The following is a 24,685-nucleotide window of genomic DNA, read 5'->3' on the forward strand; positions in this document are numbered from 1 at the left end:
CTCTGCCTCCCAACAGGTGTGCTGTGCTGTACCACACCAAATCTTGACATGATAGCCTAGTATGTTACTTGAAGAGAAGAAAATGTTTATCATCATCTGGGTGTTCTTAAAATGCTACAGAAACGTTTTTTCTAACTTTAACACAACAGCTCAAACTCAGAATTCTAATGCTAAAACGCTGAGTTTGGGTCTGAAGACCAGCACTCTGGCTGGTGTCGTGCTTTGCAGAGAGCTTTGCGTCTGCTGTGTGGTAGTAGGACAAAGGCACTGGTGCATGCAGGGCAAGCACCCCACCGCTGAGCTGTGTCCTCATGAGTGTCCTGGGCTGGGCGGGAGCTTGTGCTGTAGCCCAAGCCATCCTTGAACTTGCAGAACAATTTTATAAAGTTCTACAGAAGTTTGCTGTGGTTAGGATTTGTCATTCTAATACATTTTAAAGTCATCTGGGGCTCTTATTATAAAGTATTTCTTATATTTGACTTCTGAGCATAAAATAGTACTGGAAAAGAAATCCAAGTTGCATTTATGACTTCAAGTTGTAGGTTGTAGGCTCCTGCACATGCAGATTGCTCTAGAAGATTTAAAAATATATAATGTTAAAATAAAAGCAATGAAGTTTATCCCCTCTCTTGGCACTGTTGAGTGAACCCAAGGTCTTACATAATATACCAGGAAATCAATTTCACCATCAAGCTACATGTATTCCTCAGCTCCATTCATTCATTTATTTAGCCATCTGAGTAGTTTGTGACTTGTTACACTGAGGTCGGTTTGTCTTCATGGTGGGCACTGAAATTGTCTTTTGCCATTGTTTGAGATGGAGTCTCACTGTGTAGCCCTGGATAGACTCAAACTCCTGTTCTTTCTCTCACAGCCTCCTGAGTGCTGGAATCACAGGCATGTATTGGTATATCTGGCTTGTCATTTATTCTTGAAATTTTAATTTTTGAATATACAATCTATATACTTTACTAGAGGGAAATGGTATTTAAGTGTATTATAAATTGCAAAGTCTAAAATGGAAAAAAGTGCATCTATGCTTTCAATAAACAAATTAAGTTATAGGACCTTGTAATACTTTATTTAATACTAAACTGATACTAAATAACTACTTCAATACTAATACTACTTTAAAATGCCTTAAACTTATTAATTTCTAGTGTGTAAACTAAGAACATTTTTACTTCCCTGAGAATAACAATACATTTTTTAAGCAGGATTATAAATTAGAGAGAAAAAAGTAAGTCAGACCCCCATCTATGCAATATTTTTGTAAAAGTAATGAACGCCGGACCTCTGTTCCTGATTATGTAGCATGTGTGCAGTAAGTGACAAACATGTGGCCAACTTTCATCGTTTGGTGGAAATGGGATATTTACCCCTCAAAAAGTGATAATCGCTTATATTAACAAAACATCAAATAAGAATAAAGGTAGGCATAGTTGCAGATACTTGTAACCCCAGCATTCAGGGAGCTGAGGCCAGCTACTAGCGATAAAACTTTGTTTCAGTAAAACAAAAGTTAACTGAAAGTATCCATAGGATGTCGACTTTATAACTGATAGTGATTTGTTCAGAGTGGATGCCATGACCCTGAGAATCTAGGTGGCAGAAGCAACTTTCTGAAAGCTTTGGTGACATACATACTTTCTTACTTAAAAGCTAGTCATATTTTTAATTTATCTACATTTTAATACTTGCTATAATGGATTTGTTAACATTTTATGGGCATGTGTTAATTCTGTTTGACAATGGTTTATTATGACATTTTCATTCATGTACATGTTCTAATAATACCTGTGTCCCCCTTCACTTCTGTTCATCCCCTTCCTTTTCCCAGCTGCCCCTTCTACCTCTGCGTGTGTGTGTGTGTGTGTGTGTGTGTGTGTGTGTGTGTGTGTGTGTGTGTGTCCCAGTGAGTGCCATTGGGGGTGAAGACTGGTGATCACCCCCTGAGGAAATGTCCCTTCCTGTGTATCAATTGCTAACTGCCTGTCCATTCTCAGTTCAGGGTGGGGCCCACAGCCCCTTCCCCTCCATGACAGCATAATGGGATCAACGGCTCAGTCCTGTGGCAGTTTCTCTCTGCATTATTTCAGCTTCTTGACTATGACAGTTTAGTTTTTGTTTCCTTTAGTCCTAATCTTTTAGGGTGTTGGGTGTCGGGCAGGGGCAGATTCCTCTGTTAAGTTCCTGTTCTTACTATATTGTGGGTTAGTTTCTCTGCAGTAGTGCTCTGTTTAGGTGTAGCAAAAATTTTAAAGGTAATGTTCTGGTTAGGGTTTTGATTGCTGTAATAAAACACCAGGACCAAAGCGATTGGAGAGGAAAGGGTTTATTTGGTGTACACGTCCACAGCACTGTTCACCATGGAAGGGAGGCAGGACAGGAACTCAAACAGAGCAGGAACCTGGAGGCAGGAATAGCTTGTTAGCCTGCTTTGTTATAGAAAATATAATAATGACCAGGGGTGGCCCCATCCACAATAGCCTGGACCCTCCCCCATCAATCACTAATTTAAAAAAAAAATGCTCTACAGGCTTGCCTGCAGCCAAAACTTGTGGAGGCATTATCTCATTTGAGGCTCTCTTCTCCAGTGAGTGTAGCTTGTTTCAGGTTGACACAAAACTATCCAGTACGACTGACCCCTTGTCAGCTTTACACACAACATACATCACTATTGAACCACAACCTTTCCTTTCTTGTTCATCCCTAAGATCTCGCATTAATTTGAACATCACAATTTAAATATTCCGAATTTTTAAAGTTTCTCAGTCTTTAAAAACTCAAACATTTAAAAGTCCAAAGTCTCTTATCCACTTTCTTTTAAAATACAAAGTCTTTGTAAAACTCTAAACGCTCTTTAAGAGTTTCAAATCAACTGTGGGCTTATGTAAAACAAAAAAATAATTTCTCATTTCAAGGGGGAAGAACCAAATTCCACTGTTTCCATTGCTCTCAACTTTATCTTCCCAGATGCCACAGAACAACTTCCCACCACCCAACGCCCTGCAGCCCTGTTCACCATGGAAGGAAGTCAGAATAGAAACTCAAATGAGGCAGGAACCTGGAGGCAGGAGCCTATGTACAGGCCAGGGCACAGCTTCCTAGCTTGCTCCCACGGCCCAGCTGAGCCTGCTGGGATACAGAACTCAGGACCACCAGCCCAAGGGTGGTCCCACCCACAATGGGCTGGGCCCTTTCCCATCAGCCACTAATTAAGAAAACACCCTATAGTCTTGGCTACAGCCTTGTCGTACTTAATAAGGGGTATTTTCTCAGTTGCAGCTCCCTCCTCTCCAGTGATCGTAGCTGGTCAGACTAAAGCTAGCCAGCACATTACTACTGAAAAGCACCAGTGTTGTAAGTAGCTGCCAGGTTTGCTCTGAATCTCTCAAAGAGCCACTGCCCATTATTCTGAAACCTTGTTTGTACTTTTTTCTGCTCATTTTCCCTTGGTCAAGCAGTACTAATTACACAGTAAAGTCTTGTTTAAAAGCCATCATTTCAAGCAAGATACTTAATCTGTTTCAAGAGTTGCTAGTGAAATTCCAAATCTTTCTAAAAGTAAATGTGAGAACTTGTAGACTAGAAGCAATATTTCATTGCAAATTTCAATGTTAATTTGGTCATTTAAAATTTCTTTTTGACTGACATCAACATCTGCAAACAGTCATGTACAGACCAGTCAAGAACATTTATTAGACATTGGTACAGATATAAAACCTTTAAGTTCATTTTTTATGTCTGTCAAAGTACCGAGTATAAGATTCATGATATGGGTGGGGCTTCAAAATTAATTCTGGCATCGCCTGTGTTGGGTGCTCTAGTGCTCAGGTAGGGGTTATTGAGACAGTTCTGGCATTGATTATGCTTGGGCACATGACAAAGAGGAATATATTCAAAGTATTGATGTAAACATCCCTATAGCCCATCAGCCACCGGATTTTTACCCCGCACTGGTGATTACGATTGGATTGTGAAGGCAGACAGCCATCCTTGGGCAAGCTCAAGGCCAGCCCAAACTGCATGAGGCCTAGTCTCAAATTAAATAAAAACGAATGAAATGCCAGTGCTTCTGATGGGGACCTATGGGAAAGGTCCTGGAAACTGCGTGAGTGTAAGCTCGGGTGGTGTGAAGCAGAATGTGTGAGAAGTTTCATGTGACCGATAGGCAGATAGCGCAAGGCAACACCACAGTAACAGCATCGTACTGCTAAGGTAGGAGTGAGTGACTCGTCACCTCACTGCTGCCCAGGTCTGCTGCAGAGGTGCTGAGAGTGTGACTAAAGCTCTCGTCAGCTGACATCTTTAGACTCAACGGACTGGAAGGGTTTAGAAAGTAAAAGCCAAGGATGCACCTTAGTCCAGCAAGATAAAGACCGGTTTATACACTGAGGTCTACATTGAAGTTGGACCTTGCAGTAGTCATTTCTTTCTCATGCATTTTTAATTTTATTTTTCTATACAAGCCAGGTCTTCCTGGATAAACAGTTCTCTGCAATAGCCTGTCTTGACCTTGGCAACATTAGAAGGTACTAAAAGCTCCTTACAATACTATGGGTAAATCTGGATTTGAATGGACAGGGAGACAGGGATGATTCACAGTCTTTAAAACGTACCAGGGATTGGGGTGACACAGCACAAGGATGGCTCAGCCGTCGAGAGCACTGGATGCTTTTCCAGAAGATGGGTTCAGTTCTCAGCACCCACATGTGGCTCACAGCCACCTGTAAGTCTGGGATCTGACAGGACTGGCTCACATGTCACAACATATGTGTATACTGGCAAACAGTCACGTGCAGGAAAGAACTAATAATTACTTAAGGCTTCTAAGGTGCGTTCATAGGTGAGAATAACTTTAGTCGTTTGTTCTTTTGTGGCTTTCCCTTTTCTGACTCAAGTTGAAGTCCTCTTTGCAGAAGGAGCAGGTTTTTATGTCTGGTTTGTTCTGAATGTTAAACTACTAGACACAAGGAAAATAGCTAAAGGTTCTTTAAAGGGACCAAATTGCTTGGTATAGGACTGGTTGCCAGTGTTTGTAAACCACTAGAATGTGATCTGGACAAGTCCCCCCATACCTCAGGACCTGCTGTCTCTGTAGAGTCAAATGCAGCTGCCACACAAGGAGTTCAGTCACTTGTGCAGGCTTTTAGAATGGGACACAATTCACTTCTCTAATATCAGAAATGTTGGTAACTATTTCTCCTGTGTGTGATGTCATACTCTGGCTTTGCGTTGTGACACCTCTTGGGATTTTATTCCAAACCGACTTGCTGGTGGCATTTTGGTGTCTCTAGAGCATTGGCCTTGGTACCTTGATAGGTAAATAGGTGCTTTTTACCTTTTAACTGACTCCCCACCAATACCAGCTATTTTTTTCCAACTCTAGTAAAGTTTTTTGTATAGTTTAGAATAAAAACTTTATACAAAAATTTTAAATTAGGTTTTTGAGAGATGTGAAATTCAGACACAACATGCCTCGTATGCATTTGATCCCTGGTTCGTGCTCATTACTCAGTGTGAGTTTCTTAAAGTAGCATGGACATAATCAGAGGCCCCCGAGAAATTAGTGCTAATAGATATGTGCTCACAATTGTGGTCAACTTAATCGATGTCTCCCACATCTGGTAGGTCTTTATTACTAATTGAAATATGGTGTTCAGCTTAATAGCAAAAATGCACATCTATGTTTTAATGCCCAAACCAGAAACAGTTACTTCACCACGGTCCAGGGAAGGAGTTACCGAGATCAGAATCAGAAGCGAATACTGAGCTATAGGCTCTCATCATCACCTGTTGATGTCTCACAGAGCATTCAAGGGTGAAGATGCTACAGTGTAGTGACAAGCACACCATGTGAACTGGGCGACTCTGAAGTTTCTAGTTAATATTCTTTGCCTTTCGCTAGTATCTCCAGATCTTGAGGCTCTAATTTTTATAAGCCTGAGTGTTAGTTTTCCATGTCATGAAACTAAGAAGATCTTCTCCAGCTTTCCTTGGCAGAACACCAATGAGGCATGTCATATTTTTAATTCCACCAAGGTGTTTATATTATAGGACATTGTAGTTTAGGTGCAGTTTGAATAAGACATATTAATAAATATATATGTTAATATATTAATGAAACGTGCTTTTGGTTTTTGTTCAAAGCTGAAACTGTAGTTTCTCCTTTAAGTGTGAAGGAGCCCTGGATCTCTACCCTGTGTGTTCAGTCTCTTTCTGTCAGCCCTCTACCCAGCCCCAACACTAAAATCAGTCTTGGCTGAGTGATACTGGTTCGTGTCATTTTAAATACTTGAATTCTTTAAATTAAAACACAGCTTTGAGTGCCATTTAGCAATTTTAACAGTGTCCAGCATCAAATATTTTAAGAGAGGAAAGAGCAGTAGCACATCCAGTGGAGACTGATGGCGTTTCAGGAGGCAGAAGGTAATTATTGAATTAGAATGCTTTAAGTTTGAATAGCATTTGATGTTGACCAGCCTTGGAACCCTGGGGCCCGAACCAAACACTGCTCAGGTGGTTTGTGACGGCTGGCTCGGAGTGGTGGATCGGGTCTCCTGCTTCACCACAGGCAGAGGCCTGTGCTGGGGAGGACAGCATCACAGCCTGTTGTACGGCAGACAGAGAGGAGTCCAGCCATGCTGTGACAGCACACAGGGCTTTTATATTTGCCTCTACTTCAGTGTCAGCTGCTGCAAATATTTCTGAGAGTAGAGGAGGCCCTGTAAAGTCACTGGACCTCTGGGGCCTGCAGGCGATAGAGAAGGCTGCACGCAGCTGGGTGAGCCCTGTTCACACAGACCAGGCCTGAGGACAAGGCCATGCTCAGCTACATCGTGAGTTTGAGGCCATCCTGGGCTAGTGAGACACTGTCTCTGAACAAACAAAGGAGAAAACCTATCTGTTGTTATCTAGTCTCAACTGCCAAATACGTTTCAAGTAGATGGTTATTATCAGCTGGATCTGCGTGCTTAGTAAGGACATCAGATACTTCACTTATAGTAAATGCTTCCTCTGTGCCCTGGCAGATGAATAAGTGCACTGTGTCTCTCTTGTGTTTGATTCGCTGTGATTTTACCTAAGCCTCGTGGAGCATCCCCTACAGCTCGTTCGCTGGTGTACTTGGTGCCATGTCTGAAACCTTGAGCCCTGTTGTGACATTCTTTTGAAGTACCCCTGGGCTCCTACAGTCAGCGAGGTCACTGGGTTCTTGCCTGAACAGTATCCAAAGTGGAATTTCTGAATGGGTGTTTATTCCATTCTGAACAAAGAAGTTTGGAGAAATAACTTTTCCCATTTAAACAAAAGTAGGCTAACTTAAATAGGGCAAAACCTGTGACTTTAAGAGATTTGTGTTAAAGGCATTCTTTTGAAAGTGAGCTTTTTCTTTTTTCCCCCCATTAGCCCAAATGGTATTATTTTCTTTGTTTCCTTGAAAAATAATAAAAGATTATGGTTTTATGTATGTATGCATCTTAAAACAATCCAATCACTTACGTTAACATATTTATCACTATATATTTTCCGTGTTGAAAACACTTAAAAGCAACTATGTTAGCATTTTTCAAATATGTAATATATTACCAATCATATTCACGTTACAACAGAGCTCCTGAACTTGGTCTTTTGTCTGCCTGAGAACTTTACCTGTCCCTGATATCCTGTGACAGGGAACTAAGTCCCTTTCGATGGGTTCTTAGTTTCTGCTACTTCTAATGTAGAAAAAAATGTATCATGGTAGGGCTTTTCTTTTAAGCTTACAAATATTGAAATAATTATCTATATATGTTTTCAGAAATATCTCCTAAATTTACTGGAGTAAAACAGAATGATTTGCCTCCAAAAGAAAATACAAAGGTAAGTTGACTCTCTAACCTTAGCATTGAAAACAGGGCATGTGTTGTGACAGTTACTGTAACTTTGTTCGCAGTGGTTTGAGGGCTGGTGGGTGTAGCTTTGCACATAAGCAGTGTCCACACTGAGGAGGCAGAGGGAGGAGGACCACAGATTTAGGCTAGCCTGAACTATATAGCAAGAGACTGAAAAAAAAAAAAGAGAGAGAGAGAGAAATAAAACATTTCTCATTTTGTTTACATTAAAAAGTCATTATTTTCTATCACTAACTAAGTGTTCAAAGACTTCCTCTCAAAGGATGTTGGCTATAGAAATGACTTGACTTCCTATAAGTCAAGCAGTTAAATGGAGTAAGTTTTAGAAACCTCAGCTCAGCCTAAGGCTGTGAATCCAGAGGTTTCTACTAACTGCTTTGGTACAAAAACTGGGCTGTCCAGGGTCCAGTGTAAAATTTCTAAACAAAAACTAGGAGGAGAGCAACCTTCGGGGCTCTGGAGATCCAAGATCACAGGCGTTCAGCAGGGTATTTTCGGTTCCTAGGCCTTGGTCTTCAGGGTCTGTCCCAGCAGGACTGTGTGACTTAAGGTGTAATACATTTTCAAAAGGTACCATTAAAGCATCATTAGTCTGCTGCTTATGTCTTGGTTCCAGTTCTCTTAATTATGCTTCTCTGTGGTTGGAAGTCTGAAGGATAACTTGATCTTTTCTAGCAGATACAGTCTTCTGTGTCCGACATAACCTCTGCTGAAGCTGCCCTTGTTCAGCAGAGCACAGGGCCATGTGGAGCTCCAGGGAAGCCTCCCCAGCAGATGCCTGGTTGCCAAGTGTCACACCATCTTCAGGCCACGGAGAGTACTGCGTCTGTGCAGACTCAGCCCCTTGCAGGTAGGAAACACAAGTCAGGCGTTCTGTCTGAGATGGACTGGAGGCCATGTGTGCCCAGAGTTGCCGTGTTATACAGCCAAGGGTCAGTGAATGAGCCGGGTCCAGGGAGCTGCTTTATGCACATGAGCACGCGTTCTATTTATGTAATCTATACTCAATTTATTCAGTGTATGGATGGTGAGAGACCTCCTTCACTACCCAAACTTAACCATGTGTTAGCTACTTTGGTGAACGCTGCTCTACCACCGTGTGGAAAGCAAGCTGCAGTGCTGTGAGGAGAGCAAAGCAGACTCCGTTTCCTTTTTGTCAGAGTCGAGCACACTCCAGCCTCCTTGACCTCACTGTGGACCCAGGGATGGCCTTGGCCTCCAGCCTGAGAAGAGCACAGACGGGGGTCTTGATTTTCTTGTTGCTTCTGGTGCAGGGCTCCATGCTGCTTGGTTTTGTCTGGAACTCAAATTACAGCTCATCCGTGAGGAGAAGAAAATGGAAATCAAGAAAAACATGGATTGGAGACTAGGCTTTGTAGCTCAATGGTAGATCGTATCATTGGCACGTATGAGGCTTCTGGTTCAGTTCCCAGTACCTGCCCCAAGCCCAGAATACAAAAACCCTACAACCCATGAATAAACCTTGACCAGAGAGAAAGAGGCGGGCAGGCAGATTGGCAGGCCACTAGGGCAGGGCGGAACGGACCCAGAGGAAGAGCATTTGCATCCTGTGAGAAGAGCTTCTCAGACTACCATAGAATTTTGCTTTTGAATGTTTATGCGACAAGGAATTTCAAACAGAAACATGACAAACAACCCCCCCCCCCGCCCAAGAAGCCCAGTATTGTGGGGCTGAGAGGGTGGCCCATTGGTAAAGCACTTGCCTCATGAGGTATGAGCCTGAGGTTCCGTTCCCAGCACTGGGAAAGCAGCAATAAAAAGTTTATTTAAAAATTTTCCTACTTACTAAATAGTGGGTTAAGTTGAAGATATTTTGACTAGTCAGTACCACATTAAAAAGCTGAGTTTGTAGTCTTAAGTCAAATTTGCTACAACTAAAACCAATGCTATGAGCATAGGAAGGCGGCTTTGTAGCAGGAGTCTGACTTGAGAGGAGGTGGCCTGCCAGATGATCTGACAGCTGGGCGGCAAGAGGTAGAGCTCCTTTGGCTATCCTGCCGGAACGAGTAAAAGCAGAAATGGGTGTCTGGGACTATAAAAGAGTTTAACATTTAATTTAAGTGTTGCCACAAATAATTAAAATAAATTGTTGTAATTTAGGAAGCCATAAGAAGGAAAAAAGGGAAGGAAGGAAGGAAGGAGGGAAGGAAGGAAGGAAGGAAGGAAGGAAGGAAGGAAGGAAGGAAGGAAGGAAGGAAGGAAGGTAGGTAGGTAGGTGTAGCATGTAATATTAAAAACAATCTATGCTGTTGCCGGCTGGGCACCAGCCAGTGGTCTGAGTCTGTTCCCAGCTGGTTCCCTGACCTGGGCCTCAGTAGTGAGAGTGCTAAATCATAGAGCCTGGGTTTGTGAGGGTGAGCCCCAGCTAGCCATAGCAGCCAGCTGCAGGGAGGAGAGAGCTATCTCAGAGATCTGGAGAGGCCTTGGCAAGGAAAAACATATGGCCTAAACTGACAACAGGAGCACTGCTTTTCCAAGCTTATGCAGGCTTGTAGCACCCAGAGTTCTACAAACTCCGTAGTATGGAGCCTGGTAGATGCCTCAGTGAGGCCAATGGGAAATAACTGCTCATTAACACAAACATGAAGCTTTTTAAAGCAGCCAAGAGAGTTATCATTTCAATTCAAAAGATTTGGATGTTTGAAGGCAGATTAGTAAAACTGTGCTGAGTAGGAAGGCATTGCTGCTGTCTAGAGTGTGGTTGCGAACAAGTGGTGAGAACGACATCACCCTTGAAAAGGAGGAGAGGGTGGAGCAGCGTTGCAGAGTCCCACTTAACCCTGGCCATGGCAAGGCAAACCTCATGCCTAAGCCTTCAAAAAGGGGACCTGCTGTGGGCATCTGAGCTGGGCACTGCAGACAAGGCTTCCCTGTGTGCACTTGGACTGAGCAGCCCAGATGGAAGACCTCAACATGACTGAAGCTCTGGTTTGGTCAACAGGAATGTAGAAGTAAATATGAACCAGTCGCCAAGGGCGGTCACAAAGCCCCTAGCAGCTGCAGTGCTGTCTCGGGGGAGAACGCAGCTAGTAGAAAGCGAATGGAGCTCTGAGCAAAGACTGCTTGGGCAGTTAAACCACCTGGAAATGGAGGCTGGGGTCGATCTTGGAGAGCAGAAGGGGAGACAATGAGATGTTGCAGTGAGTGCTCAAGAGAAAGAAAACATAAAAGGTTGAAAGACACTTGTCGGGCAAGCTGAGCAGTGCCCCACGAGGCACCTGTGCTGTATTGGTTATGGTAGGAGGGTCAGCACGAGCTCACAGAAGGGAAGCACACAGGAACAGAGGTGAGGATTCCGGAGAAAGGGGAGTCGTGACATTTGATGTGTCAAGTGATCACTCGTGACAGTGTTGCTCCCAGTTGGACCCACACTGCCATCCTTGGTTTCGGTGACCCTGTCTGTTGATTTTCCCACCTCTCTGAATGTTTCCTACAGTTACCTTTTGGTATGACTGCCTTTAGATAGTGTTCTGATAGATAGCCTTAACTTTTGTTTCCTTTTGAGACAGGGTTGTGGTATTTATTCTCAATTATTTATTTATTATTATTATTTATCCTCATTATTCTCAAACTCATAATCCGCCTACCTTGGCATCCCAAGTGCTGGGGAAAGAGGTGTAAGTCACTGCCCCCGGGCTGGCTGCTTCTCTTTCTCTTTAACTACAGAGCTTCCCACCCAAGCTTCCTGAACATGTCCTGATCTTCCCCTCAAAGCGGCATGCCCTGCTTGCCCACGTGTGATTCTCTAGATAGCACGAGACAGAAAGGCTGAGAGACAGCCTGCCGTAGATTGCATCTAGGAAATCTTTGTTTTGTTCTGTTATTTGCATAAGTCAAATGTTTCTGGCCCCAGGTATGCTTATACAGCACTAGTAAGCATTTTTATTTAAACATCAAATAACCATTGCAAACCATGTAAAAACGAAATTTCCACTTTTCAACCCCCAGATTTTAAAAAGGGCTTTATTACTATTTTAACTCTTATGTCATATGTGTGTCCGTCTGCATGTTTGTCTATGCACCATGTACATGCCTGATGCTCACCAAGGCTGGAAGACAGGGTCATATCCCCTGGAACTGGAGTTAGAGTTGTACATCACTGTGTGGGTGATGGGAACTGAGCCCCAATCCCAATGCTTTAACAGCTGGGCCATCTCTGCAGCCTCTCAACTTAGATTTTTCTTTTTTCTTTTTTCTTTTTTTCGGAGCTGGGGACCGAACCCAGGGCCTTGCAAGTGCTCTACCGCTGAGCTAAATCCCCAACCCCTCAACTTAGATTTTAATCTTCTCCTTTTATTTAGTGATAACGACACTGTTACCATTTGTCAACAAGTGGAGAATCATTCTAGAATTTTTCTACTTTCCACATACACTCTGCTCCTGCCTGAGTCCGGCGGCAGCTCAGAAGGGATGTAGTTCTGCACACTTTCCTTTCCCAGTCCGTGTGAGCTTAAGAAGTGCACATGTGTTAGGCGTCCAGGGACTTATGAAGTGTGCGTGTGTTAGACTGTCCAGGATCTAAATGTAAGTTCTGTTCTTTAACCCACGCCTCCTCCACTGACAATGTCACACTCTCTCTGTGTTCTCTCTGTTTCTAGCTCTCATCAAACCTTAGCTTGAAGACAAACATGATTTAGTTAAGGGACTGAGGGGAGGTAGAAGCTTAAATACATGTCTCCACAGATTCAGAAGATCTAGAATTTTATGAGCTAGAGTCAGCTAATTTTGCTTTTTCTCCTCTATACTTTTATTCAACAATCAAAATTTACGAGAATTCAAATGGGATTATTGTATTTTGTGTGTCCTGTCACATCCCCTACAACTCCATCTGAACCTCTCCCTGCATGTCTCTTCCCGATTTCATATCCTCCTCTTCTATTAAAACCCAAATCGATGGAGTCCAGTCCGTGCTGATTGCTGTGGGATGCACACTGATGTGGAGGCTCCACTACAGCCTGGGGAACCATCAGTAGCCAAACAAAGACTCTATACCAGCAGCTACCAACTGCCATTAGCTGCTCAGCTAGGGGTGGGGCCTTGTGAGCTCCTCCTCAGTTAGGGGCGGGGCCTTGTGAGCTCCTCCTCAGCTAGGGGTGGGGTTTGTGAGCTCTGCCTCAGCTAAGGGTGGGGCCTTATGAGCTCTTCCTCAGCTAGGGGTGGGGCCTTGTGAGCTCCTCCTCAGTTAGGGATGGGGGCCTTGTGAGCTCCTCGGTTAGGGATGGGGGTCTTGTGAGCTCCTCCTCAGCTAGGGGCGGGCCCTTGTGAGCTATTCTCCCTGCTGAAATGCTGACCAGCTTGATCTTGTGCAGGTCTTGTTCAGATAACCACTGTGAGCTCATGAATGCAACATCTGTGTCATGTCTAGAAGATAGCCCTTCACTATGCTCCTCCCCATTCCTGTCACTACCTCTTCTGTGGTGCTCCCTGAGAGGGAAATTGGCATGTGTCCCATTTAGAGCTGAGCACTCAGAGTCATGTATTCTTGGCACTTTGACGAGTTATCTGTCGTTCTGCATTGCTGTCCACTACAAAAAGTTTCCTGACCAAGGTTAAGAGCACATATCTATGCACATAAACATATATAATGAGAAGACATTTTGACCATTTAACAAAATATCAGTAGGTTCCCCTCTATGGTCTTTGGTATCCCTAGCCATGAACTTTTAACCAAGGCTACACTGCAAGATAAGAATTCCTCCTGTGGAGCAGACCTTAGATTCAGTGAGAAAGTGCTGGCCACCTCTGTAACAGTCACAGCACCAGGTAGTAGTTCGTGAGCATTGTCCTGGGCTCTGTATTTTCATTTTCACATTGGCTGTAGAGCTGAGATCGTGTCATGTGCTACCTCCCTGGAGGCCGTTCATTGGCTTACCAGGGGGAAACAGAACTTGTATGACTGCCTTAGCCTAGTCCAGACCCACCTCTGGAGCTGAAACCAGTGTGCAAGCCAGAGAGCCCTATATCATGAGAGCAGGCCAGCCAAACATCATAGCAGGTCAGCCTTTTATAGCCCCCCCCCCAAAAAAAAAACCAGTAAAAACAACACCAACAAAACAAAGATCCCTTCAAGTGAGAAATGTTTACTTTTATAATATAACCCAACAGATACATAATAAAGATGTATTGAGACTTAGTTCTTTTACTTATTCCATATATATACATATATATGTACATAGACATACATGTATGTGTGTCTCCTTATTTTGTTTTTCTTTTCTTTTTTCTTAATCAGGATCTTATAAGTAGTGCATGCAGGCCTTGAACTTATGGCCCTCCTGCCTCAGCCTCTTGACTGTTGGGATCAAAGGCGTGTGCCACTATATCTGGCTATTTTATTTTTATGATGTCTGACATGGAAGGAAAAAGACAATTAAACTCCAGATAAGTACCCTGAAGTATTTGCGTTATTCCTTTCTAAAGAGTATGTGCTTCCAGGTGATTGCAAGCGAGTATTGCACGGGCCCCCTGTGGTGCACGCCTCTGCTGAGAGCCACACAGTGCTGGAGCTGGAATGCCATGCTCCTGTGCAGAAGGTAAAAATAACGCGGGCGGGCGTCCTCAAGCTGAGAGGACCTGAGGTTTAACATGAGTTCCGTTAAACACTAACTTGAAAACACTGTTTCCTAAGCTGAACTTTGGCTTGTGTACTCCAAGCTGCTGTGTCAGTCTCTTGCCTGTGTGTGTAGCTGTGTCATCCAGCAGTCTTTTAGTCTGCAGAAGAGTCCCTTCCCGTCAGAGCACACTGGCAGCTCTCGCCTTCCAGATGTTTGGGACACTGTAACTGAGGTCCTGTTCCAGGCCTTAGAGGCTAATGCTTAGACTGGGAATACACAGCATCTTCCTCCTCCTTGGAAGGACGCAGAGCAATGCCTCAGCGTCGCTGCTTCTTAAGATAGTTGTCTGGGCAAACATGTAGCAGGTCACCCTGTTAGCCTTGTTATTTTAGTTTGATCTTAGATAAATGAAGTTTAGATACCTGTTTTCCCCAACTAAAGTTAAAGCCCATGAAAGCTTTTGCAACCTTAGCCTGCTCTATTACCAACTCAGAAGATACTGTTTTCCTTCCATAGTCTGATTGACATCTAACATAGACTGAATCAATATTTGTCATTTAGGATATAAAGATTAAGAATGCAGACTCTTGGAAAAGTCTTGGGAAGCCGGTGAAAGCATCAAGTGTGCTGAAATCTTCAGACGAGCTTTTCAACCAGTTTAGAAAAGCTGCGATAGAGAAAGAAGTGAAGGCTCGGACACAGGAGCAGATTCGCAAACACCTGGAACACAGCGCAAAGGACCCGAAAGTGTCTCAAGAGAACCAGAGGTCTGTGACTTCACTGGTGTCTGTGAGGCCTGGGAGCAAAGCAATGCTTTGGCAATCTGTCTGTCACTGTGCTTCAGTGGTCTAGTGGAACACACGACAAATTGTCATTACAAAAGGGGCATCTTACTAACATTTCTCCAAATGCTTATCTATCTAGTAGAAGACAGAAATAGTAAATGAATCAAGCCAATAAAATGTAAATGTTACCAAATGGTAATGACCTCATTTCCCAGAACTGTCTTCCAAGATTTCCCGTTCCACTGCAAGAAGACAATGCTGTGCTGTGTGCAGGGCCACAGTGTTCTAATCCTTCCCTTTTTGTTGTTAATGTGGATTACCCCATGCAAAACCTGTCGTTCAGAAGGAGAGTTGAGGGGTTTGAGATGTAGTAGCTCAGTTAGTGTAGTGTTCACCTAATGTGTCCAGGGCCCTAGATTTGGTCCCCAGTGTGGTGGGACGCGACGATAATCCCAACCAGGGGAAGGCAGGAAGATCAGAAGTTCAAGGTCATCCTTAGCTAGATAGGGCCACATAAGGTCCTGTCGAGAAAGGAGGAGAGAGAGAAGGAAGAAAGGGAAGGCAAGAAGGATGCGCTGACAGCCGGGACCCGGGACATGGCTTTCTGTTGTTGTTTAATGATGTCTTTATAGTAAAAATTGCAATGAGCTTGAAACCTACTGAGCCATTCTATTTCTTTAAGGGAGTTCGGAAGCGGATTCACTCCAGAATCTTCATCAAATAAAGTGCAAGGCAGGTCTCACGGAGAAGAGCAGAGTGAACAGCAGCAGCTGCCATCCCCACCGGAAACTCAAGACATAAGCAAGCTCTGGCTTCTCAAAGACCGGAATTTAGCGAGGGAGAAAGAGCAAGAGCGTAGGAGAAGAGAAGCAGTGAGTACATGCTCGCCCGCTAAGCCTGAGAAGAGAGAGGACGCTTCTCCACCCTGCATTTCAGAGTGCTTTCCAGGGACGGTGGTGGCACCTCTTTGGTCTGGATAGGTTCTGAAATAAGAGCTTACAGTACAGGTTCCATAGTCAGGCTCATAGCAGTTCATAGCAGGCTCACCGTAATGCAGACCACTACAGGACCACTAGGCTGATGTTTACTAGACTATGCCCCTGGCAATTTATTTAATTTTCCTATAACTTAAGTTGCTCATTGTAAAAAGAGAATAGCAATTTCCTGTGACAGAGTAAATTAACATACATTGAGCACATGAAGGAAGCAACTGGCGTGTAAATGGGGAATCCACCGTTTACTGTTACTGCCCTCAGAAAGCTCAGATCTCGTCAGGCATGCATGCCTTCCTGGTCAGGGTTCTCATGGTGACCGCACACAGCATACATCTCACCTCCATGGCACGGACTCAGGAGACTCAGCCTCAGAGGCTGTCACTCTCAGGCCCAGTGCAGCTGCACCTGGTGCGTCACGGTCCTACCTGTGTCAAATGTTGCATGACACGTCTGTTTCCTCCCATCTAAACAACATTCCAGGCAAATCTTGGTGATGCCCCCACGAGTGTAACTGGAGTTGTTCACAGGAGCAAGCGTGGATGAGGAAGGGGTCATGTATAGGAAGATGGCAGCTTTTTGGCATTTGTACACTGGAGTCCTCATCTCCAACAGTTAACCTCTTCTGTATCCCCAGGGAGGGGAAGCGTCTCATTTACCTTTGAGCCTTCTCCCCTTCCACGAGGAAGGAAATGCCCAATCTTGTGAGGTCCGTCCCATGTGTCTGATGCTGCTCCTCTGATTTTAAAAGGTAGCCGCCATGCCCAGAGGAGACAGACTTCAACAGCACAGTCAGCACCAACACATCACTAGAACCCTGAGTGCCTTAATCCATAGTGTGGGGCTAGAGACACGACTCAGTGAGTAAAGCACACACTTGCTGAGCACTGATGAGGCCACAGTCCTGAGCAGTCATGTTCTGTGCTTAAGTCTTGAAGTGTTCTGTGTGCTCTGATACTCTGAAGCTCTTCAGGTCTCTTCATTTTCTTCTCGTTCTTGATTTTCTCTTGACTCACTGATCATTTGAAAGTAATTGTTCAGTTTCCATGCATTTGTGTGGTTTCTCTTTAGTACTCACTTTTAGTTTTAGTCCATTATGATCTGATTGAACACAAGAGATTATTCCAGTGGTTTGGTATTTGTTAAAACTTTCTTTGTGGCCTAAAATGTGATCTGGTTTGGAAAAGTCAGTTAAATGATCAGGTACAAAATAGAGCATGCTTTCTATTGCTACTGGATGGAGTGTTCTGTAGATCCCGAGTTCATTTGATCCACTATGATTTCACTCTGAAGTTTCTTTATGAATTTGTCTGAAGGATCTATTGATGGAGTCTTGGAGTTAACATTGTAATTTTGCATACCTCTGTTTCAATGTTTCTTCTTAGCTGTGGCATTGATTGCATGTTAACTTCCTAGAAAACAACAAATGAAATTCTACCTGCCTTGCTCTCTCCCTCCTTTCCTCTCAGATAGGACCTTAGCTTTGTAGCCTAAATTCACCCGGAACTCCCCATGCTCCTGCCTCAGCTTCTTGAATACTGGGATAAGAGGCCTTGGCCTCGCGCAGAGATGACTGACATTTAACTGTGGTTGTTTTACTGTTTGTAGTGCTTTGGACCAAGCCAGACTTTTACACCTGTTACGAATGCCCTCTAGAGCTGACCCACGTTCTCTGTCCAGAGTTTATTGTAGAACACTGCTTTGCTAGAACTTCTACCATGGTAGACATGTTCTATTGTCTGTTTGCAAATATTTGTGGGATTGGAAGTGAAAGTTTTGGGTTGTGTCATGTGATGGAGATACATGTGGTATCTTGTTGAGGCAGACTTACATGGTGTTTTGCTGAGGCAAGACCCATGGGAGGAAACACGATGAGAGGGTTTAAGTAGGATTAGGTGCTTGCAAAGCTAGCCTTATTTACTTGTTTGTCTGGAGTCTTTACTGATCTTTTCTTCACCGAGAGGGACATGGCAAAGAACTAGTGTCCCAGGTGGTTTTGGTTGTTCTCACTGACTCATGCTGATTAGGTGGAGACCTGGCTGTTTCTGCTGGATCATGCCACTGCTGTTGATTTGTGTTTGGTATCCTGGTATTACCAAACTAGACTGTTGGTATTCTAACAAATGAAGATTAAAATCACCTTACAAAACTATTTCTAAACAGGTCCACAACCCCTTGTCCTGTTTGCCATCTTTCTTCTCTTCCTTTGGATGGTAGGCTTGAAAGGGGATGGGGTCCAAATGTTTAAGAACCCTTATTAAAAGTCTGCTTTAAAAAATCTAAGCCTGCAGGGATCCTTTTCTTTTGGAAAGGTAAGTGGGGATTTTTATATTAAATCCTTGAGTCCTCTTGTTGAGATTCTCAAAGGCCTGACTTTAGTCACCCTCTAGTACTCTTTCTAGAGTCTAGTGTCCCTTAATAACCCAGTTTGGCCTGATAGCATTGCTGATATCCTAAACTCTTCAGGACATTTAACAGCACCCCAAAGTCTGCATCATGTCAGTCTTTCTTCATCAGCCCTGTAGTCTTCCTACACAGCCAATGAAAATGCCAGCTCACTTCCAAGAAGCCAGCCAACTCATTGACCTATGACTGTTCTGTGCGGAGGGGGTGGAGCCCTTTTAAATTTTCACATTTGCCATTACTTTCAATGGAGAACCTTGGAGACTATGGTTGGAAGCATGTGCACTCACTACAGCATCCCCACTGCCCCTCACGTGTCTCTCATTCCCTCATACAAGGCTCATGCTAAAATCTATACTAAAGCCTTCTTTCAGTGAATTCCAGCATTGAATGACAAACAAGCCTAAGAATATGGTAGCCTCGCTTCTGGTGATTGACGTGCGTTTCCTCACCTTGGCTCATTTCTTAAAGAGCATTAATATGGAAATGAGCACTGTCCCTAGTGCTGTCCTGCAGTCTGAGCATATTCACATGGAGCGTGTTCACGGAGAGCACACTGGGTAGAATTGATTAGTTAGTGCCGGAATCAATGAAAGCCCATAGCGTTTCCATTTACATGTTCTAGTTCTCTCACACAGGATTACTTTAAACTTTAAAAATATTTATTTACTTATGTGTATGTGCATATGTGTGTACATGTGTGTACATGTGTGTGCCTCATGTACATGTATGTATGCATGCCCACAGAGTCCAGATGAGTCAATCTGCCTGGTTAGAGTTATAGGCAATTGTGACCTATCTGACATGGGTGCTGAGAATTGAACTCAGGTCTTTTGTCTGGGCAGTGCACACCCTTAATCACTGAGCTCATTCCAACCTGGTTAAAGCAATTTACTGTGTTAGTGCCTAGTGCCTCCTAGATTACAGGAACAAGCAAGGTAGCATACCCTCGTCTGTCTGTCTGTCTGTCTCTCTCTCTCTCTCATAGGTTTTTTTTTTTTTTTTTTTGGAGGAGGGGTGGTTTTTGTTTTGTTTTGTTTTTGTTTTTCAAGACAGGGTTTCCCTATGTAGCCAGGCTGGCCTTGAACCGGCAGACCTGTCCCCCTCTGCCTTCCCAGAGCATTTATTTGCCTTTATTCCCAGCTTCAGCCTGTGGTCTCACTAACACTCCCTAGGTAGGGAGGGGCTCTTCTTAGTTGAAGGATTGAACTTCATATCCACTTTCTTCAGGCATTTTATCCCATGGATAATATATTTAAAGGAACCACCTATATTTTTAATTAAAATTGTAGATAAGGTCATCAAGTAATTTATATTTTGCATGAAACTTTTTCAAATGTATAACTATTTGTATAGAACTGTAATAAAGTCACAGATCTTAAACTAAGAATCTTCTCTTTTCTACAGATGGCGGGTACCATTGACATGACTCTTCAAAGTGACATTATGACAATGTTTGAAAATAACTTTGATTAAAACTCAGTTTGTAAATTAACTCTCAACTTTAAATGAAAGGTAAAAATGTTTACAGTATGTGTGGTAAAGTGATTACTTAACACCAGAATATTTTTCATTTACATTTTTAAGAAATATGTTCTTTTAATGACATAATTTATAAAAAGTTTTATAATTTTGACCTCTAAAAGTGAATAGATTTTATTCATTCTAAAGAGGACTGTCAGTGATGTATTATAGTCTTGATCTAAGTAAGTCTAAAAGGGATCATCTGATTGAAAAAAATGAAGAATATATAAAAGTATATAAAACAGGTTTTGTTGAGTTTTTAACTTTTGTTGTTTGTCTGAACCTGTTTGTTGGTTTGTTTGTTTGTGTCCTTGTTTGAGACAGGGTCTCATATACTCATGCTGGCTTTGGTGAACTCAACAGTGTAACCAGGGCTGGCCTTGATCTCTGGATTCTCCTGCCTTCAGCTCTCAAGTGCTGGACTCCAGACGTGTGTCATCGTGCCTGGATGAGTTTTCTACTTTTCCAAGAGATATATGTCTACTGTCAGAATTCTCACAGCTTCTAACAAGTAATATCTGGTTTCCATGTGCATCACGGTGTGTCAGGTTCTCTGCTGGTCCCATGTTTAAACTCCACACTGCCTTTTGTTTTAAAGTGTATTAGCTATGATTTGAAAGGTGTTAAATTTTAAACAAAGTAATAGTAAATATTGTGTATGCAAGCTTCTATAGGAATGAGTCAGACATTTCTAGAAATGTGTAGGGGATAGCAATGAATATTTGCCTAATTAGGGGAAATTGCAGCCTATGGAATGTTTTGCCATTTCTCAAACTGCATTCATGTCTAAGCCGTGTGTCTTTTTAAATTTTAAACCTTTGAACATTTGAAATATAACCTGATTAAGGCAATGCTGTGATATTATCTAAAGTACAAACTCAAAGTGTGTCCAGACAGGGCAGTGCACACCTGCTGTAATCCCAGTACTTGGGGGGGCAGAGGTAGAGAAAGAGGCACTGCTGATGACGTGAGGCCAGCCTGGTTCACATAGCAAGATTCAGCTTCTGGTCATAGCCAGACCTCGATCGAGAAGAACCAAGAGAGAGACAGAGACAGGGACAGGGACAGGGACAGGGACAGAGAATAAGAAGATGGTATTGCTTTTATGAAACAGCCAGAATTAAAGTGATAGCTATTTTATTGTGCCTATTTCTACTTTTTAATTAAAAATTTTATACAATATATTCTGATCACAGTTTTCTTGTCGCCAACTCCTCCCAGATGCTCCCACCCACATAACTCTACCTCTTCTTTCTCTCTCATTGGAAAATAAGCAAACCAACCAGAATATAAATAGATAACAAAGAGAAAGCACAAGAAACACACACACACACTCAAACACACACACACACACACACACACACACACACAATGATAAAATACAAAATCAGAACCATAATATACAAGCAAAGGACCAGGGACAAAAGCCCAAACAAAGCAATATCAGATAAAAAGATAAGGTCATTTTGCGTTGTCCACCTGCTGCTGGGTCTTGACCGCCCCGCCCCGAGGGTGGTTAATATGCCCAGCAAGACTTCATTGGAGAACACTAATTTTTCCTTTGCAAGCAGATGTCACTTGCAGCTCATTTCTTGGTTAGGGGTGGGACCTGTGTCTACTCCCCTCTCAGCACTAGGACCCCCTCAGGCTTGAACCTATATAGACTGTATAGCATAGTCTGTGAGTCCATCCGTGTCAGTCCTGTTGTCACTGGAGGACACAGTTTCCTGCAGTCACCCATCACCTCTAAGTCTTACAATTTTGCTGCCTCCTCTTCCACAGAGCTCCCTGAACCCTGAGGAGAGGGCTTTGATAAAGACATCCCACTTAGCACTGATTGTTCCAGAGTCTCTTGCTCTCCTCACACTGTCCTGTTGTGGGTCTCTGTGTTAGTTCCATCTACCATACAGGGAAGCCTCTCTAACAATGGCTGAGTGAGGCACTGCTCTACGTGAATAGCAGAGTATCATTAGGAACCACTTTATTGTCATTTTCCCGTAACGTATGGTTTTCTCCTACGCCCATGGCCTGTCTAGTCTCAAGTTAGGCATGGGTTCCATTTCAGAGAGTGGGATGCAAGTCTAATTAGAGAATGATTGCTGCGATGGTTTGTATAAACTTGGCCCAGAGAGTGACACTATTTGGAGGTGTGGCCTTGTTAGAGTATGTGTGACACTGTGGGCATGGCCTTTAAGACCCTTGTCCTAGCTTCCTAGAAGCCATGATTTTAGCAAACTTCAGATGAAAATGTAGAAATCTCAGCTCCTCCAGCCCCATGTCTGCCTGGACACTGCCACGCTCCTGCCTTGATGATAATGGACTGAACCTCTGAACCTGTAAGAGAGGACTAATTAAATGTCATCCTTATAAGAGTTGCCTTGGTCATGGTGTCTGATCACAGCAGTAAAACCCTAACAAAAATAATCGCTTACAACGTATGTTGTTTTTATCACACCAGAATGTCATGCAGGGATTCCATTTGCAGAAGCCCGCCATGCAGGGATGCTGTCATCTTAGATCGCTAGCTTTGTGGCTGAGTTAGTGAGTCTTTCTCCTCTGGAAGCAGCAGAGTGGCTTCCAGTGCCATGAACATGTCAGTAGGCATGAAGGCTCTGTTAGACACCAGCTTGGCTTCCCTGTGTTCAGGAGATATGTAAGTGCTGTTTTTAGCAGTGAGGGCTTACACTCAGTTTGTGGAGAGCAGCCACTATTCCTGGCAATAGCCTGAGATGCTTGGATGCTTCATGGAACCCGTTTCTGGCACTAGAGGTTTCTTCTGGCACTGAGAGACGTCTAATTGAGGCACCATCTCCCACATTATTTGGTGATTCCATTTAGATTTCTTTCATACGTGTATTTATTTAATAAGTGACAGTAGTAGGTTTCTGTGCTTCCTCAGATGATGGAATGAGATGAGCGCCCTACCCACGCTGTGAACTGTGAACTGTGTACGTGACTGGGGCTGAGCCCCCTTACAGTCTGATGTTCCAAGCTGACTGACTCACTCTGGTTTCTCCTGGCCTCTCACTGAGCTGCTCTGCTTGGCTTCACACTGGCTCTGGCGATCTGCTCTGATCTCCCGACTCCTTCTCATCCTCTGGCTCATTCTTCTTCACCTGTGTCTAGCCTGTTCTCTCTGCAGCCTCCCTCTCCATGCCTCCCTGCCTCCCTCCCTCCTTCAGTCTCTCTTTTTGTGTGCTAGTCTTGTGTGAGCTGGGCATATCCTATCTCTGATTCATTCTGTCAAATCTTTCTCTGATTTGCCACTTTATCTGCCCCTCAACTGGACTTCACTTTCAAGCATGGCTGCTTCCTTGTACAAACTAACCTTACTGTCAGTGCTAAGAATTAAAAGTGTATATAAGGGCTTGTCTGTATTCCAGCCAGATCGCACTGTACTCTAGGCTGTGTCTGCATTCTGGCCAGATCATACAGACCTAGGAGATCTTTGGATGTGATCTTTTGCCAGAGTAGCCAGGTTCCTGGATTAAACTTCCTCAACACTACCCACGTCTCTCAATAACTGTATATTCTATTTCCCTTCCCACTAGTACCTTACTCTGTACCTTACACCTATGACTATAAAGATTGTAGCTTTATATCTTTTTATAAAAGAATACCATAGAATCTGTCTTTTGGGGTCTGTGTTACCTCCCTCAAGATGATTTCATTTTAGCTCCATCCATTTACCTGTGAATTTAATAACTTTGTTTAATGGCATCCTGTTTAATATCTCATTGTGTAAACAGACCCCTGTTTTAAACCATCCTTTGCACCATGGAAGAACATCTATGTTGTTTCCAGTGTGGCTTTCCTGAGTGAGAGCAGAGTGAAGATGGACAAGCGAGTACCTCCATAGCGAGGGGCGGAGCCTTTGAGCGTGTGCCCCGAGAGGACAGCTGCATCTTGGGAGTAGATCTGTTCCTGGTCCTAGGTGAACTGCCACACTGATTGCTATAGTGGCTGTGTGAGTCTGCACACCCACCTGAAATGCCTAAAAGTTCCCCTCTTTCCCACATGCTCACCAGCATGAGCTGTCATTTGCTTTATTGAAATTGGCTATTATGACTGGGGTAAGCTGAAATCTCAAATTAGTTTTGATTTACATGATGTTGAATATTTTTAAAAAGTATTTCCCAGCTGTTTGTAGTTCATTTTTTGGGAACTCTCTGCTTAGTTGTGTACCCCATTTTTAATTGGGTTGTTTTCTTGATGTCCAGTTGTTTCATATCTTTATATATTTTAGATATTAGTCCTTTACCAGATGTGCAGTAGCCGATGAGAATCTTTCCTATTCTGTGGGCTGCCCCTTGTCCCAGTGCTGGTATCTGTCACCATACAGAAGCATCTTGGTTTCATGAGGTGCCATGTACTAATTGCTGTTCTCGGTGCCTATGCTGAGGGTGCTCTGCTCAGGAAGCCGTTTGCTGTGCTGAGTTCAGGCCTATCCCACTTTCTCTCTGATAGGGCTCAGCGTCTCTGGGCTCATGTTGAGGTCCTGATGCATTTGG

General features: G+C 43.4%; 1 protein-coding gene across 2 annotated transcripts in view; it reads left to right on the top strand.

Moving 5' to 3' along the window:
* Positions 1-21,356, top strand: part of Brdt (bromodomain testis associated) — a 54,657-nt gene extending 33,301 nt beyond the window's left edge. Inside the window, exons 12-18 of one of the 2 annotated variants that reach the window (XM_032916603.1) lie at positions 7,802-7,863; positions 8,571-8,745; positions 14,352-14,449; positions 15,032-15,237; positions 15,938-16,127; positions 20,058-20,165; positions 20,499-21,356. In XM_032916603.1, coding sequence (XP_032772494.1) covers positions 7,802-7,863; positions 8,571-8,745; positions 14,352-14,449; positions 15,032-15,237; positions 15,938-16,127; positions 20,058-20,126 — 800 coding nt within the window. In that variant the 3' untranslated portion in view covers positions 20,127-20,165; positions 20,499-21,356. Of the gene's footprint in view, positions 1-7,801; positions 7,864-8,570; positions 8,746-14,351; positions 14,450-15,031; positions 15,238-15,937; positions 16,128-20,057 lie in introns of both variants that reach the window. The other variant, XM_032916602.1, reaches the window with a different exon arrangement.
* The last annotated feature ends 3,329 nt before the right edge of the window (positions 21,357-24,685 follow it).

The sequence above is a fragment of the Rattus rattus genome, chromosome 11, assembly GCF_011064425.1.
Source record: "Rattus rattus isolate New Zealand chromosome 11, Rrattus_CSIRO_v1, whole genome shotgun sequence".
In the NCBI taxonomy this organism is placed as follows: Eukaryota; Metazoa; Chordata; class Mammalia; order Rodentia; family Muridae; genus Rattus; species Rattus rattus.